General features: G+C 36.5%; 1 protein-coding gene across 1 annotated transcript in view; it reads left to right on the forward strand.

The window, feature by feature from the left end:
* ADAM23 (ADAM metallopeptidase domain 23) overlaps positions 1-15380 on the forward strand; it is a 70583-nt gene that overhangs the window by 31755 nt on the left and 23448 nt on the right. Inside the window, exons 10-18 of the mRNA XM_061455637.1 lie at positions 3089-3160; positions 4378-4544; positions 6911-6995; positions 7812-7902; positions 9110-9158; positions 11347-11446; positions 14020-14091; positions 14876-14962; positions 15115-15195. Coding sequence (XP_061311621.1) covers positions 3089-3160; positions 4378-4544; positions 6911-6995; positions 7812-7902; positions 9110-9158; positions 11347-11446; positions 14020-14091; positions 14876-14962; positions 15115-15195 — 804 coding nt within the window. The remainder of the gene's footprint in view (positions 1-3088; positions 3161-4377; positions 4545-6910; positions 6996-7811; positions 7903-9109; positions 9159-11346; positions 11447-14019; positions 14092-14875; positions 14963-15114; positions 15196-15380) is intronic.

Raw genomic sequence — 15380 nt, forward strand, 5'->3', positions numbered from 1 at the left:
CCTTTATGAAAAATCAGGAGAAAGAGGCCTGGGGAGTAGTAAGTTTTATAAACCTGAACAACTATGTTATAGACTCTTTTTTAAAAGCAAGACAAAATTGACTCCAATAGCTGTATTTTAACTAGCGCGTATCTCTTATAGGAAGATATTCGGTGTAGATTAAAAAAAATTCTAGTAACAAAGAATATACTGCAACTGATAGCAAATTACTCTAAAAATAACTCAATTGTGCCTTGTTCTGAGCCCTTCACTCACTTAGCTTTTTCTGCTGTTCACTAACAAGCAAATAAGGATCATCAGCTCTTAGTATGACTTTGCTTACGTGTGAGCAAGGCCTTTTTTTTAAAAATCAAATTCTGTTGATAAAAGTGTCTGCTTCTTTTGTGTGCAAGTAACATAAACTTCTAAGTTTCTTTAAGAGCTCCTTGCATCGCTCCTCTAATGCTTATGGGCTCTTTTGTCAACACTGAAGGATAATTTTGAAGAGCCAGAAATAGCAGATACTGGAACAGGATGCGGCATTCTGTACTTGTTCCAGTGCTGAATAGACAGATAATAAACCCTTCCTTCATCTGTTTAATAAATCAGAAATAGTCCAAGCAAAAATAACCTATATTTAATCCGTGTTGCTTCAGCAATGTGGGGGGATTTGAATGGGTGGAAAGAGTAGGACAGAAAACTGTTTTCACTTGTAAAGCCACCTGGTAGGAAACTGTGCTAAAAGCGTGAATGTGTGTTAGTTGTTTAGAGTAGGGCACAGTAACTGAAGTTTAGGGACATTTTGTTCTCTTGTTTGAGGTCTCTAGCTGGTGTTCCTTATGAAGAGATAATATTTCTATATCTGTTTCCTCTGGCCTCTCATATCGTAGATGTGCTTAAAGGACAACCATCCTGTTCATTACACTTGTGCGGGCACTAACTGTTGTCTTTTCTCTGGCTTTATTTGTTAGAACTTTAGACCACAAGCATTCAAGTTTTTTTCTTCAGAGTTGTCAGTGGCTCAGAAGCAGATAATAATTGTTTTCAAGGAGTAAGGTACATATATTTAAGGAAGTGTTCACAAGTACGAGTTAAAGCCTGACAGTCCAGGAGCTCACGAAACACACTTTTAAGGTTTCCTGCTTACTACCGGTAGAGGGCAGATCTCTCCTGCAGCAATAGTCTGTGAGGAAGTATCATACATCTCTTTAGCCATTGTGGTGTTAAGTGGTTAGTACTATGTATTTTGGCAGAATTATCCTCTCCTGTAACACTAAAGGAACAGCTAAACCTATCTAATTAGATTGTTGCACTTTTTACTGACTTACTCAGGTTAATTTCTGTTTTAGAAGCTGTGTTTAAACACATTATGTTGTATATTGCTGTTGATGTGGGCTTTTAAATACTTTAATGAAAACCAAGAACATTTTCTGAATATTATTTTCCATATTTTACCATTTTACTTCTGGGAAAGCTTTGGATTGGCTCAAAACAAAAAAAAACAAAGTCACCCTTCTCCATTCCTGCATTATTTTGCTCTAGTATCATGGTTGTCTAGAGAGCAGAGTCCTGTGATGCAGATAATCTTCTCAGTGTACATCCTAAGCACCTACTACCACTGTAGCTGAAAATGCTTTGTTTTGAGGATAGTTATGGGGAGAGGGGGTCTCTGCAAACCTATGTTGTAGTATGTTTGGATAGTAAAACCTGCTGTGGATATACTGAAGCATTCTGGAACTTAACAATGAATAATTGCATATGTAAAAAATCGATCTTCATGCTGTCAAATGAATGGCACCACTAAGTTTGATGAAGTTTGTTATCTCTGTGGCATTTTGTCCATATAAAACTAGATTGCTTGTGCAAAAATAACTGGAATTTAAAGGGATGGAAAAATTGTTATATAATAATAGTGTGTGTCACCTGACTTTCAATTTGAGAAAGATTATTTAATTTTAAAGGACTATATATCTTTCAGTTTTACTTTCTCCTTCACACCAAACATAATTCTGTAAAACTGGGCATTTGTCTATAATTCTAATTTGGGAAGGTAGCTAATTGTCTAACTTACTTGATAAGACTAACTACTCAAGTGCTCAGAGAAGAGTCAGACCCTCTTCTTTTGAGTCCTGTTTTTGGGTACTGTGTTTTGGAGTGCGAATAGCTGAGACTTCCATGAAACTTTATAATGTTTGCTCATGAAGTGATGACATTTGTTGCGTTTAACCAGTAGTTGGAGTTTAGTCAGAGGTTTTTAATGAAGACTTTGTTCTATGCAATTTTGAGTTCCTTTTCTGTGAAATTGTGAAGACTTATTTTCTTGTTTGTAAATCATATAATGCAATTTCAGTTTATCATTTTACAGTTTTTCTGAAAGTCCTGGATTCGTGTTTAGATACCATAGCAGCATCTTTGAAAAATCTGAGTTGGAACAGAGGGGACTTGGGCAGGAGGGGGAAAGGCGGGAACCAGTTGTAATGACATGCACAGAAATTAAGAAGCAGAATGGGTAATACAGCACATCTAAGTCTCTAGAAATGGAAAATATTTGAAGTTAAAACTGAAGATACTCAGCTTAACTCTTTCCATATTCAAACATAAATTTACTTTTGCCTTTTGCTATACCTAATGCTACTTGTCTTAAAAGTCTTGTCCTAAAGTACAGAAAGGATGCCTTTGCAAAGAGCTGTACATAGGACATGGGGTAAATACTTCATCTTCATGTCTCGTAATTATAGTCATGGAGCGTGGCTAGTACAGCCTGATATTTAACTCATCAGGTTAAGCACACAAGGTACAGCATTCTCTCAATTTTGAGCTCATGTTTATATTCGTGTTTACCTGTAATTTAGTTTTGAATGTTTGATCAAATAGAATATTTCTTGTGGCTAAATGCTCCTTTTATGGATGTGAAAGCCTATCTAGCATATATGGCTTTCTGTATCTTCCAGGGATTCTTGAATATGATGGGATATAGGCTGTGATCTGAAAAGCTTTTTGAGTTTTTCCCTTACTCTTTCATAAAATATTAATTTTCCTTTCTTGCTTTAAAAATAAAGAATTAGTAATAAATATTTAACTTTTTACTGTGCTCTACTTTTCCTTTTAGTTCAAAAAGCACCGTTCTTCAAATGCATACACAAACAATTTCGCAAAGTCTGTGGTAAACCTTGTAGATGCTGTAAGTATCAATGTTTCTCCTGAAAACTGTATAACTGACCTTGTTAGTTTAGCACTGTATTTAAAATTTCAAATTAGCATATACCAGGATTAGAAAAAAAAGCAGCTATAAAAATTACATTTTAAAACTAATTTCCAGTTCTTCTGCAGAAGAATAGGCTGGGGTAAATGCTAGTCACTGCTTGCTTATTCATTATCTGTCATAATGGCAGGAGGATATTTTCAATTAATGTTGTAGGCATAATTTGACAAAAAGATAATAAAGGTATATATTTAATATGATGCCTCATGGAAGTGACCAACTAACTTGCCTTCTGTGTATTTTATGCATTAGGCAGTCAATATATTAATTATCCAGTGCTTTCAGATCATAACTCTGTATGATCAGTAAGTGTTTTTTATGTCCCATGTAAGACATTTTATGGGCAGACTGTCTATTGCAGATGAGGAATACATCTTTTGTAGATCTGCAAGTTCTGAATAACCTTAGTTAATAAAATTTGTCTATTTATGACCTGAACCTAAAGGTCAGTTTTATTTCAGAACCAAGTTTTATTTCAGAATCAAGTTAAAATCTATATTTTATATTTCAGAACCAAGTTTTATTTCAGAATCAAGTTAAAATCTATATTTTAAACAGTTGTGTAGTTATTAAGGCCTGATTGTCCTTGTCTATTGCTACAAAGACATTAAAATAAATAGAAAAGCTAATATTCTTACCTAATTCTCACATTACTTGAGTGGTATTAGGTGATCATAGTATAAATGAAAATCAAGCATTATGTGAATTAAATTTTAGATATATTGGAGAAATGAGAAATGATTTAATCTTGGCTTAAGAATTGGCTTTGGCTATTCTTTGTCTTTGAGATCTTTCTGTTCTTTTTCTTTGCGATCGCCCAGTGTACCTTTACATTTCTTCTTTTTGTACAGGTTTTCTGCAAAACTCAGTGGTGAAATTATTCAACATGAGAATTTTAAAGAAAAAGGAATTGCTCAATAAAAGGGCAGGAAGGGTTTTTTTTTGACCACTAAAATACCAAATTTAAACTGATCAGAATATTAACTTTTTGGAAGTCCAAGGCATTACCAGCTAACCATTTCCCCATGTTTCCCTCCTGCTTTATCCCTCTTGTTCTTCCGCTTTACTCTTACTGGCTAACTGTGCATGTTTGGCCCAGTGTTCTACTCCTGTGCCTGTCCTGTCTCTGCCCCCAGATATACAAGGAACAGCTGAACACCAGGGTGGTTCTTGTTGCTGTGGAAACTTGGACAGACAGAGATCGTATTCACATTCACCCTGACCCTCTGCAGATGCTTCATGATTTCTCCAAATATCGACAGCACTATATCAAACAGCATGCTGATGCTGTGCACCTGCTCTCGTATGTACTATTATACAATGCTCCAGACTATTATAGTTTTATATACTTTTTTGTCTGCTGCTTTTGCCTACCTGTTTTTTTTTTAATTTTCGCTTACTTCTTTTGCTCGGTATTCATCTGCCTGCCTTAGGAAACTTAATCTCTTTTTTTGACACCTTAGTCTATTTTTAATAGGTAGAGTATATACCAAGGTCATGTTGATATGTATCTGTAATGAAATTTGAATGTCTTTGCAACCTGGAGATGTTCCATATTTGAAGCATCTTCTGATGGGCCCTTAAGGACACATAATTTTGCTAATCAGGTGTGTGTCATGTACTGTTTTCCCAGTAAAGAGCAGAAGAGGGCAGAGCTGACAGTAATATGTATTGCCACAAGAACATTCCAGTTGCTGTATTAATTTACATGCATAGCTGCACTGATGGTTAATGGAAGGTCTCCTCCTCTAAAGCTGTAATGAATTGTTTCCTGAGAGACAGTGCTTTTTGAGGGGAAGTTTCATTTGTATCATTAGGCACCACATCAACGTTGAGCAACAGTATTTTTTTTACTTGACATCATCGTAAAGGAATAGGAGGAAGAGTATGTTTTCCTGTGCAGCATAAAGATCATAAAATTATAGAAGCAGAATGGTTTGGGTTGAAGGGAACCTTAAAGATAATCTAGTTCCACCCCCCCTGCCATGGGCAGGGACACCTTCCACTAGACCACGTTGCTCAAAGCCCCATCCAGCCTTGCCTTTAATACTTCTAGGGATGGGCATCCACAACTACTCTGGGTAGCCTGTTCCAGTGTCTCACCACCGTCATAGTGAAGAATTTTTTCTTAATATCTACTCGAAAACTCCCCTCTTTTAGCATAAATCCATCCCTTCTTGTCCTGTCATTACATGCCATAGTAAGAAGTCCCTCTCCAGATTTCTTGAAGGCCCCCTTTACGTATTGGAAGGGTGCTCTAAGGTCTCCCCTGAGCCTTCTCTTAAGATCTTAAGCCTTCTCCTAAGATCTTAAGCCTTCTCCCAGCAGCATGACATACTACAACGGCAGAGTGGGACGTGCCTTCCATGTGATTCTCCTAGAACATTCATCTTCTGCAGAGGAAGATGAAAACACAGGATGAAGAATTTCCTCCAGGCTCTGTCGTAGCTGTACTGCCTTGATGCAGGCATTGCAACACAATGCTAATAGCAAAGTGCTGACGATGTGCACTCTTAGTTACTTCTATGCATATATTGTGTCACTTGCTGAAGAGTTTGCTGGTAGGCTCTTCTCAGTGGTGCGCAGTGAAAGGTCCCAAGTACAAACTGGAATACAGGAAATTCCATTTAAACACAGGGAAAACCCCTTTCACTGTGGAGGTCAAATGCTGGAACAGGTTGCCCAGGGAGGCTGTGGAGTGTCCATGCTTGGAGATATTCATAAGGTAATGGAACATGGCCCTGAACAGCCTGCTCAAGCTGAGTCTCCTTGGAGCAAGGGGGTTGAACTAGACCATTTGCAGATGTACTTGCCAACCTCATCCCTTACTGCGGTTCTGTCTGTTATAAGGCATCCAGCTTTAAGCATTTGGTATAGTTACGCTACGGTTTGAAAGTTCTGATGACTGTCAGAATGTTTTGAAATAATAAATATATACTTGAATGAGTGTCATGTATTTTAATAAAACAAAAGGGATGTTGGTTCTGTTTTGAAAGGATTTAATTTTCAAAGACTAGAGGCATTTACTGTACATGCCTAGGGCTGTGTAGTTTCGTTATTATGCATGTGAAGTTAAACTATTATGAACGATACCTATTTTATAGACATTTTATAGAATACTTTATATCCAGATAACATTAACTTAATTAAATTATTTGAGGCTTATGAATAATAAATGAAAGGAGGCAGGGTTAAAGTGCAGTATTAAATTACTTTTCCTTTAGGTGTACTTCTCAGTGTTCTCATTTGGAGTTGAAACTAGAGCCTGAATTGGTTTGCAGAAGAGCATAATTAAAAAAAATTCTCAATACTGGTACATTTCAGGACAGAATTCCTTCCTGACAGGTTATAAACTGGAATATATCCTTATATTTTTAAAGGAAATGTTATGATTGTATGCTCTTAGGAATCTGGTACTCTGGCTTCCTCTGCTTGTTTGTTTGTGGGTTGGGACTGATTCTGACTCTACAAGATAAAAATACCATTTTTGTCAAAGGTTGTATCTCATAAACTCTTTTGATGTTTGTGTTCTGTTTGTAAACTTGCAGTTGCTTTTGATGCTAGATGAAGTTTAATGTGCATGCAGGATATCATAACATGTGTGAAAATGATCTTTCAATAATAGTACCCAATGTCAATGTGTTTTTTTTCTCTATTCCTTTTTGTAAGGAATGTGACATTTCATTACAAAAGGAGCAGCCTAAGTTACTTTGGAGGGGTTTGCTCTGTGACCAGAGGAGTAGGAGTGAATGAGGTAATTTTTTTTCACTACTGAAATTAAATATAATATAAACTGTATATTAAAACCTCTGAGTTTATTTCAGTGTTCAGGGCGTTACAGACAGAAAACCTAATTTAACTAAAAAAGTTCAGATTGTCACAGCCACAGCCAACCTTCTTGTGTCATCATTAAACTACTGCTCACTGTGCTTTTCTTTTTAAAAAGCAATCTTCCTGTCTGCATTATTCTCTTACTAAGATCTTAAATTGGCTTGTAGTATGTATGTCAGAAATTTAGACCCAAAATTCTCAGACAGGAACATTTGAAATATAGCACTAAATAGAATTTTGAGTCTTCTCCCTACAAGAGGCTTGATCTGCTGATGACATGTAATTCTTACTGGGGATTTTTTACATTAAAACTAGAAAAAATTAGTTCCTTTGTGTGATGATGATGATGATGATGATGATTCTTATTTTCTTCAGTGCAATGTTAAATCAATAATGAAAATCTCCTGTTTTAACATACAATGATCATATGATACAAAACTATTACATATATATCAAGCAGACTCCTTTCTGTTGGTTAACCAATGAAGAGGGATTCCCTATGGTTAAGAGAGGAGGTATTTTCTGTTACATACTTCATTGTGTTTATTTTCCTTATATGCACACAGAATTATGCTGAAGTAGTAGGTGGGTGGTAAACCAGAATGGGCTGGTGCAGTATTCATTAGAATAACTTACATTTGTTTTGGTTTTTGTATTATTTTTTTTTTTTACTTTTATTTTATTTTTGTTGGCTTTTGTTTTGGTTTTTAATTTTCCCTGCACTCTTCCTGAAACGCAGTATGGCCTCCCTTTGGCCATGGCACAGGAATTAGCCCAAAGTCTTGCTCAGAACCTTGGAATACAATGGGAGCCAGCTGCCAGGAAACCGAGTATGTACACTGACATAGAGTCTTCTTTTGTTCCCCTTAGCTATACATATAGATATAAACTCCTCCTTTGTAATATTTGACACAAATACCAAACTGGCTGTATCTGTAGAGCAAGAATTACTGCTTTTGAAAATATATGCACCAAATTTGAGGTTAACCAAAATAAGAACCACCAGTTTAGTACTGATTTTGCAATGACCTTAGTGATGTCCTGTGTCTGGAGTTTAGATTCGTAACCAACTTGCAATGGTATAATGGTAAAAACACCATTAATTTAGCTCAGAACTCCTATCATAATGAAATTTCCTCTAGTACTCTCACTGACTTCTTAAAATACAAAAATACCTGATTTATGGTAAGAAGCTGTAATCTAGTTCACAGTGACATTTGCTCAACTTGTTACCTTGCTGCTTCACAGCCAGAAGATTAGACTGATGTGGCCTTAACACATTCAGAGTGTAGATGCAAAAGCTGCTGCAAAAGCCCCTTTTGGGGCTAAAGAAAATGGTTGGGTTTTTCCACTTGCATCTTGTAAGCATCTTGAAACAGTGTGGATTTGCAGTAGTAACTAGAATACAGAACCTTTCTTTGAGAAAATATTACTTCTTTGGTAGATTATAGGCAATTTGTAACTTTTGTTTTACCAGCCATAAGGTATGAATTTGGTCACTGTTGACTTACATGCTATAGCTGTAAGTAAACTGTAAATCCATTTTCATTCAACTACGTTTTCTAATGAATGTTTGATCGGCTGATTCGCATATTACTATGAATAACTATGCCAAAGGAAAAAAACATGGCCTGTCCAGTAGCAATTTTCCTTCAGAGTGTTCTGTACATGTTTTAGGGAGGAGGAATCGTGAACATTTTTAATCATCATTATCATGTGTAGCACACATACCCCTGTGCTGCCTGTTTTGAGAGCAGGGAAGGACCTTGCCAGCTATTTTTATGCTGCCTGAAACTTTGTGTAGAGTTTTAAGAATGTGCACATACAGTAATTTGAAAGCACCATGTTATATGAAGTATATTAGCATCTCTTCAAGTGGGCTGGTTTCCTTTTTAGGGCTAGAATCTGTAAGCCAAGCAGCCATCTAATCTCTGTATAATGATTCAAGGTCCATTTTTATAGTGAGTACCTTATGTTCATTCTGAGCATATTTATAACTGCTTTCCTTTTCTGTTGTATTTGGTCTTGTCTGAGAAGAGTGTGACTGCACTGAATCCTGGGGTGGTTGCATCATGGAGGAAACAGGGTACGTCATAACTATCAGTAACTGAGGGCTCTGGAATGAGTTCATAGCATACATAAATATTTATGTATTGGGTTTTGTTCATGTGGTTTTGTACTAACAAATGAGAAATTAGAAGCAGTTGGAACAACCCAAATATACAGATCAATTATTTCAGTTTTCAGTAGTTCATTCCCTTTGCTATTCACATTTTAGGGTGTTATTCATAAATCTTATATTTTGAAGTGCAGTGTATTGACTAATGCTTTGCTATACTTGTAATGATTGAAAAGTAACAAATGTGTGTTTTTCATTAAATAAACCCTGTTATACTTTTTACATGCAGCTGAAAAAGTGTTAGAATACAGTTTTGGTGGCACTTATTTTTTCCTCCTGAATTTTAGATTCCCTCCCCCATTCCTTCAAAATTCTAAATTTGAGTGAACAGATTTTTCTACTTCTGTTCCCCTGAATAGAAGGAGATGCTGGAAACTTTCAGCAATTGTTCTTAATCCTTAGCTAAACAGTCAGTGAAGTCTGAGGGGGAAGCTCATCTATATGGGAGGAAACCAGGTTTCATCGCCCTTTGCTCTCACACTCTCCCAGAGATTCTTTTCTGTGTACTGTAAGCAATTGATTAGAAAAAGTTAGCTTCTGAAACATAGCTTTTTGAGTCTTACAAATCACTTCCTGTCAGAATTCCTGCACACTGTGGAAGCTTGGATGCAAAAATCATGGAGAGAATTAGTTATAAATAAGGCAGAAGGTGCTTAGTTTCTTCATACTAAGTATGAAGGAACTGGTTCTTAAGTAGAACTACCGTGTGGCTTTCCTGTAGACTTGTAGTTGCCAGCCACTGTATGAATGCAACAGAAAATTATTCAGAAGTTTGCCTCTGGAATCCAAAGTAAGGCATTGACCAGAATACTTCTATTCACCAGTTTCCCCCCTATGGTGAACTGATCAGAGTATCAGTCTTGGGTGGAGATACTGGTGGAAGGGGTTGTGGAACAAACCTCTTGTGTATCTAATGTGCTAAAACAAAAAAGCCAGGAGCAGATGACAGTCGCCCAGAAGCTGAAAAAGGGTTGACTTCTGAACTAAGTGAATAACTAACTGCAGTGTAAAGCCTCATCACTTCATCAGTGCCTGAAGATAATTTTTATATATAGAATAATTAAATGGGGAAATGTCAGCTCAGTATCAGTGAGCTGCTAGGAGGGGAATGAAGAAACTCCTTATGGCATGGTTACCCCATCTGTAATAGTGTGCATAGTTCTCGTTCCCAGATCTCAAAACATAGCTAATAAAAACATCAGACAGTTTCTGTGTGAGAAGTTGCTGATAAAGTATGTTTTCATCAGTAAATATGAGAGAAGTTTATAACATTGTGAACAGTGTAGCAGATGATTCTTTCTTGCAGTGTAAGAAGCAGGGAGACAGGAAATAAACAAGAAAAACAGGTGACAGAAATCAGGATGAAATTGTTTTCCTATCAGTCTGTAATTAAGCTGTGAAACTTCTTGCTGTAGCACCTTGTAGATGCTAAAAGATTTAGGGCAAATTCATGGAAGAAAATACAGTCAAGATTATTAAGTAAGACAAAGTAAGTCTTCCAGCGAAAGTAATTGAGCTAAAAATCTTTGGAAGCTGGAAAAACGTTCTGCAAATAGTAGTACAGTACTCTGCTCTTCTCTGGGCATATTTGCAGGGCCAGATGGGATTTGGGTAAAGTGGATTTTTATTCTGACCCTATACAACTGTTCTTAGTTACTTTTACTTTAAAAATTAAGCTTATTAACAGGATCAGAAGAATTGAACAGTTTTAAAACCCTGGCATAAAATCAGGGAGTCCATCTTTTAAACTGAAGCTGCAGGGAAGATAAACCCAAGAGAACGCTGGATTATGCATGCAATTGAGAGGGTGCATAGCAGCTATTATGATAATGTGGCTTCACCTTATTAAGAAGACAACTACGATTTCATATACTGTGGATCCATATAATAGAAATATAAAAATGCAAAATATTAGGGAACTTTCTCTTTTGTTCTGATTTTGTTTGAGGCTAAGATTGAGCTGACATCCTGTTGCACACAGTGGTTGTAAGAAACTGGGATTGACAATATTAAAAAATGTTGTGACCCCTCTGCCCCTCTGCAGTAACTGTTGATGTCTCAAGGCATTTACTCAGCTGATTCTTTGCCATTTTAGGGTATACCATTCCAGGAAATTCTCCAAATGCAGCATTGCAGAATACAAAGAGTTCTTACTTCGTGGTGGAGGTGCATGCCTTTTCAACAGGCCAACAAAGGTAATAAATATGTTTGTAGTCAGCGCATCTGCTAAATTTATCCAGATGTCTAGGCAGGTATTTTCTTGACATTCCTTGTAAGCAGCTGACTGTTCATTCCAATAACATTTCAAATTAATTTCAAGAGGAATGCAGCTTTTTTTCCATCAATTCTTCATGCTCAAATAATGACAGATATTACAGATGCTTTTTTTTTCACAGCCAGGTACACCCCCATTCAGCATAAATGCACTACTACTTAAGAGGGAAGTAGTGCAAAATGAATCCAGAAGTGAGGTTGTAATGCATGCTCCACGTATACTTAATTCTTGGACTTTTTGCCTAAGGCTGTTAAAAAGAATGTCAGTTACCACACCAAGAATTAGAAATCAATAGTTTACTTCATGCAGACAGTAGCAGCTTGTGGTTGTTCTCAAAGTTATCTTAATTTCCTTTCAGATGTACATCTAGCAAGCTCTAATTTATAACTGTTTCCTTACACCATCCACTGCTTTTTCCACCTAAAAAATTATCACTATCATATTTTTTGCTAAGGCAATATTAGCATGACATCCTTCTAAAGCTGAATTATATAAACAAATTCAATGTGGCTCTTTTTGCAAAGTAAGACCAATCCAAAGTATTAATATTCCACTTAATCATGGTGTCAAACATGCTGTCCTTGTAGAATTTAGTACCACGTGAGCCTATTGGGCTGTTCTGTTTACTGTGCTGAATGCCTTGGCAGACCACCACCTTGCACAATTAACCAAAACGATTTTGCTTGTTAGAGTGTTTTTCAGTCTTTTCCCAGGGAAGCAAGCTTTGCTTACAGAATAAGAATGTAAGAATTCGTACAAGAAAGAGTGAGCAAGGAGAAAAGCAAACACAGCTTCATTTTCTGATGCTGGCTGTCGAGCAAGATAATGTGAACAAGTTGTCAAATTGACTGTATTTAGAATAGAAATCTGGTTTACTTAATGAAAATGGTCCCAGGAGAACAATTGAATTGTTACCTCTGTCAGTTTTTCATGGCTTTGAAACTGAAGTACGTTGCAGGGAAGGGGAAGAGGGGCGGAAATTATACAATATGAGGTTAGGCAGAAAATGCTGTGTTTAATATTCAGGTAAATAAAACGTAGTTGTGTTAAGCAGTCACCATGATGTAATTCTTAATCATAACATTTTGGTTATGCTCTGACATGTATGTGAACATTTGATGGTTCCTGATAAATGCCATAGGAAATTTGTGTGTTCTATTACTTCCTTGCATTTCTCTGGTTGACCCTGTTTTTATTTTCCTATGGGCTGCTGGTCAGGTAACCAGGTCTGTCTGACGGCGAATTGAATTTCAGGTTCAGAATAAGAGGTCTTGCTGTTTCCACGGAAGCTTGGTAGTAACAGTGGCTTATAGAGAAAAACATAAGTTTTCTAAACAAGACTGTTAGTGAAGAAGAGTACATACAAGTGTATGTATGTAGTAGTGTAGCTTTGCTTCTGGCACCCAAAATTATAGGTGCTATTGATTACCTATGTAGTTTATGCAACCATAGTAAAATGTTTTCGTTCTTTTTGATTAGGAATTATGATTCCTCCCCCCTGCCCAAAGTACCAAAGTAGAATTTTATCCAAGTTTATAACTAATTTGTGTTGTATTATATGTTTTACATTTCATATCTTGATAATCCTCAACAGCTGTATTGCCACTAAGCCCATGCAGAAAGAACATGTTTACTCGCATCTTTCACCCTTATTTAGCTGCAGATTTATGTTCTTATTTTAACTTGTTAACTTCTACCTTCTTGTTTCAACCACGTTCTAGTGATGAACGTGTTTGTGGTGCTAATAGCTCAGTTTAGTTGGGGATTCCTCATATTCTCACAGGACTTTAAAGCAGAATTTTTACATTGAAAACAGGCACAGTTTTTGCAAAATTATTTCTGACAAGACTGAAAAATATCTTAAATTACCATTAATCATTATTATGATATGTGAAACCGGAATAGAATCTATACCATCCTGAACTCTAGGACTTACCTGTATTGTATACATCTGGTTCGAGGATTAACTGTTTAGCACTGTCTGTATGTGGTTGTTATTCTGATTTACTAATAAGGCACACAGAACTTACTTTTGGCAGTATTTCTTAATGTTTATTACTTTCATGCACGTTACACTGGAATAGATGGGAGCTAATTGCGTGAGCATGTGTGTGTACCTGCACAGATCCCAGAGATCTTACTGCTGACTGGTTTCTTGAAGGAATCGTCGAAGAAATGGGAGTCCATAGAATAGGAACAAAGTTCAGATATTATCTCCTTGAGTATTATTTTATTGTCTTTCTGATTATCATGATTTTCTGAGATCAGTATTCTCCTAAAGAGGGTTAGCTTTCAGTTTTATACAACTTTCATGACTGAACAGTTTTGACTAGCAGCAGTTGAAATCATTCTGCCTTCCCCATTGCAGTATCACAGCATGTATATTCTCTGAGAACATGTTTCCATGGCATGGTGGAAACGGGCTATGTGGGACAGAAAACTCATTTGATGCTAGTTTTAATCTTACAGGCTGGGGATCTTTTTTGCTTTCAGCTTTTTGAAACCACTGAGTGTGGAAACGGATATGTAGAAGCAGGAGAAGAATGTGATTGCGGTTTCCGAATGGCAAGTAGAGTATATATTACTCCACAAGTATATATTACAAGTATATACTACTCAAGTATATATTAGTCCACAAGTCTTATTTTTCTTACAAAATATAGTCAGGTAAGTTACATGATTGGTAAGGGAGGGGGAAAGGTTATGGAAGTGAATTTGTTTTGCCTGTTGTTTGGGAACAGCTTTGTTAAATGACTGTGTTAAAACATTTTCGCAAGTGATAATGAGTGCAAAGATAGATTGTCCTCTGAATGGTTCCTGTTACGCAGGTGACAAGGTGTAGCTGCTTTCCAGCAAGTTTTGAATTATTTGTGTACCTGGAGTGGTAGATTCCTTATCAATGCTTACAGATAGATGCCTGGGTTTGGACAGAATAAGTAAACTGTTGGTTTTTTCTCTATTTTGGAAATATTCCATTTTTTTTCAAACCTGCCCTGTAGATTTGAGTCCTAGTTCTAATATTTAAAGAGAATGGCACCCATAATTAGGGTCCTTAATCTTTTTTCCTGCATTCTGAGCAATTTGGCTAAGCAGCTTGCATTTGGCACAGGCTGTTCCACACCTGTTAAGAAGTTTCCAAAGGTGTGAATGCCCTTGTTGCTATAGCATATTTGTCACTGTTTTACCTTTAGTATCTGAGCATTGCAAATATTCTTCTAGCTGATAATTCCAACTCATCAGTGCTGAACTGAATCTTTTGTCTGCTGGTACCTAATAGTTTGTTGGAAAGATTGTGAAGAAAATTGTTACTTACAATGGAAAACTAAATTTTGCTTAATATTTTCTTCAGGAGTGCTATGCAGATTGTTGTAAGAAGTGCTCTCTTTCTAATGGAGCTCACTGTAGTGATGGACCCTGCTGTAATACATCATGTCTTGTGAGTGTTGCTGCAGTATATCATTGTTCTGTCCATTGTCCGTGGCAGTCCTATGCAGCTTGTTATAGTTCAAAGTGTGTTTTATGTAGAATGAAAAGGAACAGCTTATGTAGACCTAATCTTAGACCTGAACTATATTCTTCATTTTCTAGTTTTTCCCACGGGGCTATGACTGTCGATACGCAGTGAATGAATGTGATATTGCAGAGTTCTGCACTGGGGATTCTGGCCAGGTATGTATGCAGAAGCTTTCTCTGCTTCACTGTTGATGTATGCTTGCACTCATTTTCATATCAGTTTAAGAAGAAAAATCCAGATTAGCAAACTGCACACTCATATGCCCAAAATAACTGCAGCAGGTTATTTTTTTAATCCTAACAAAACCTTTTAAACAAAAGAATAAAATATCATAACTCAA

The sequence above is a fragment of the Pezoporus flaviventris genome, unplaced genomic scaffold, assembly GCF_033815535.1.
Source record: "Pezoporus flaviventris isolate CSIRO_AGI_PZ_B2104156 unplaced genomic scaffold, CSIRO_AGI_Pfla_v1 ptg000001l, whole genome shotgun sequence".
Classification (NCBI taxonomy): Eukaryota; Metazoa; Chordata; class Aves; order Psittaciformes; family Psittacidae; genus Pezoporus; species Pezoporus flaviventris.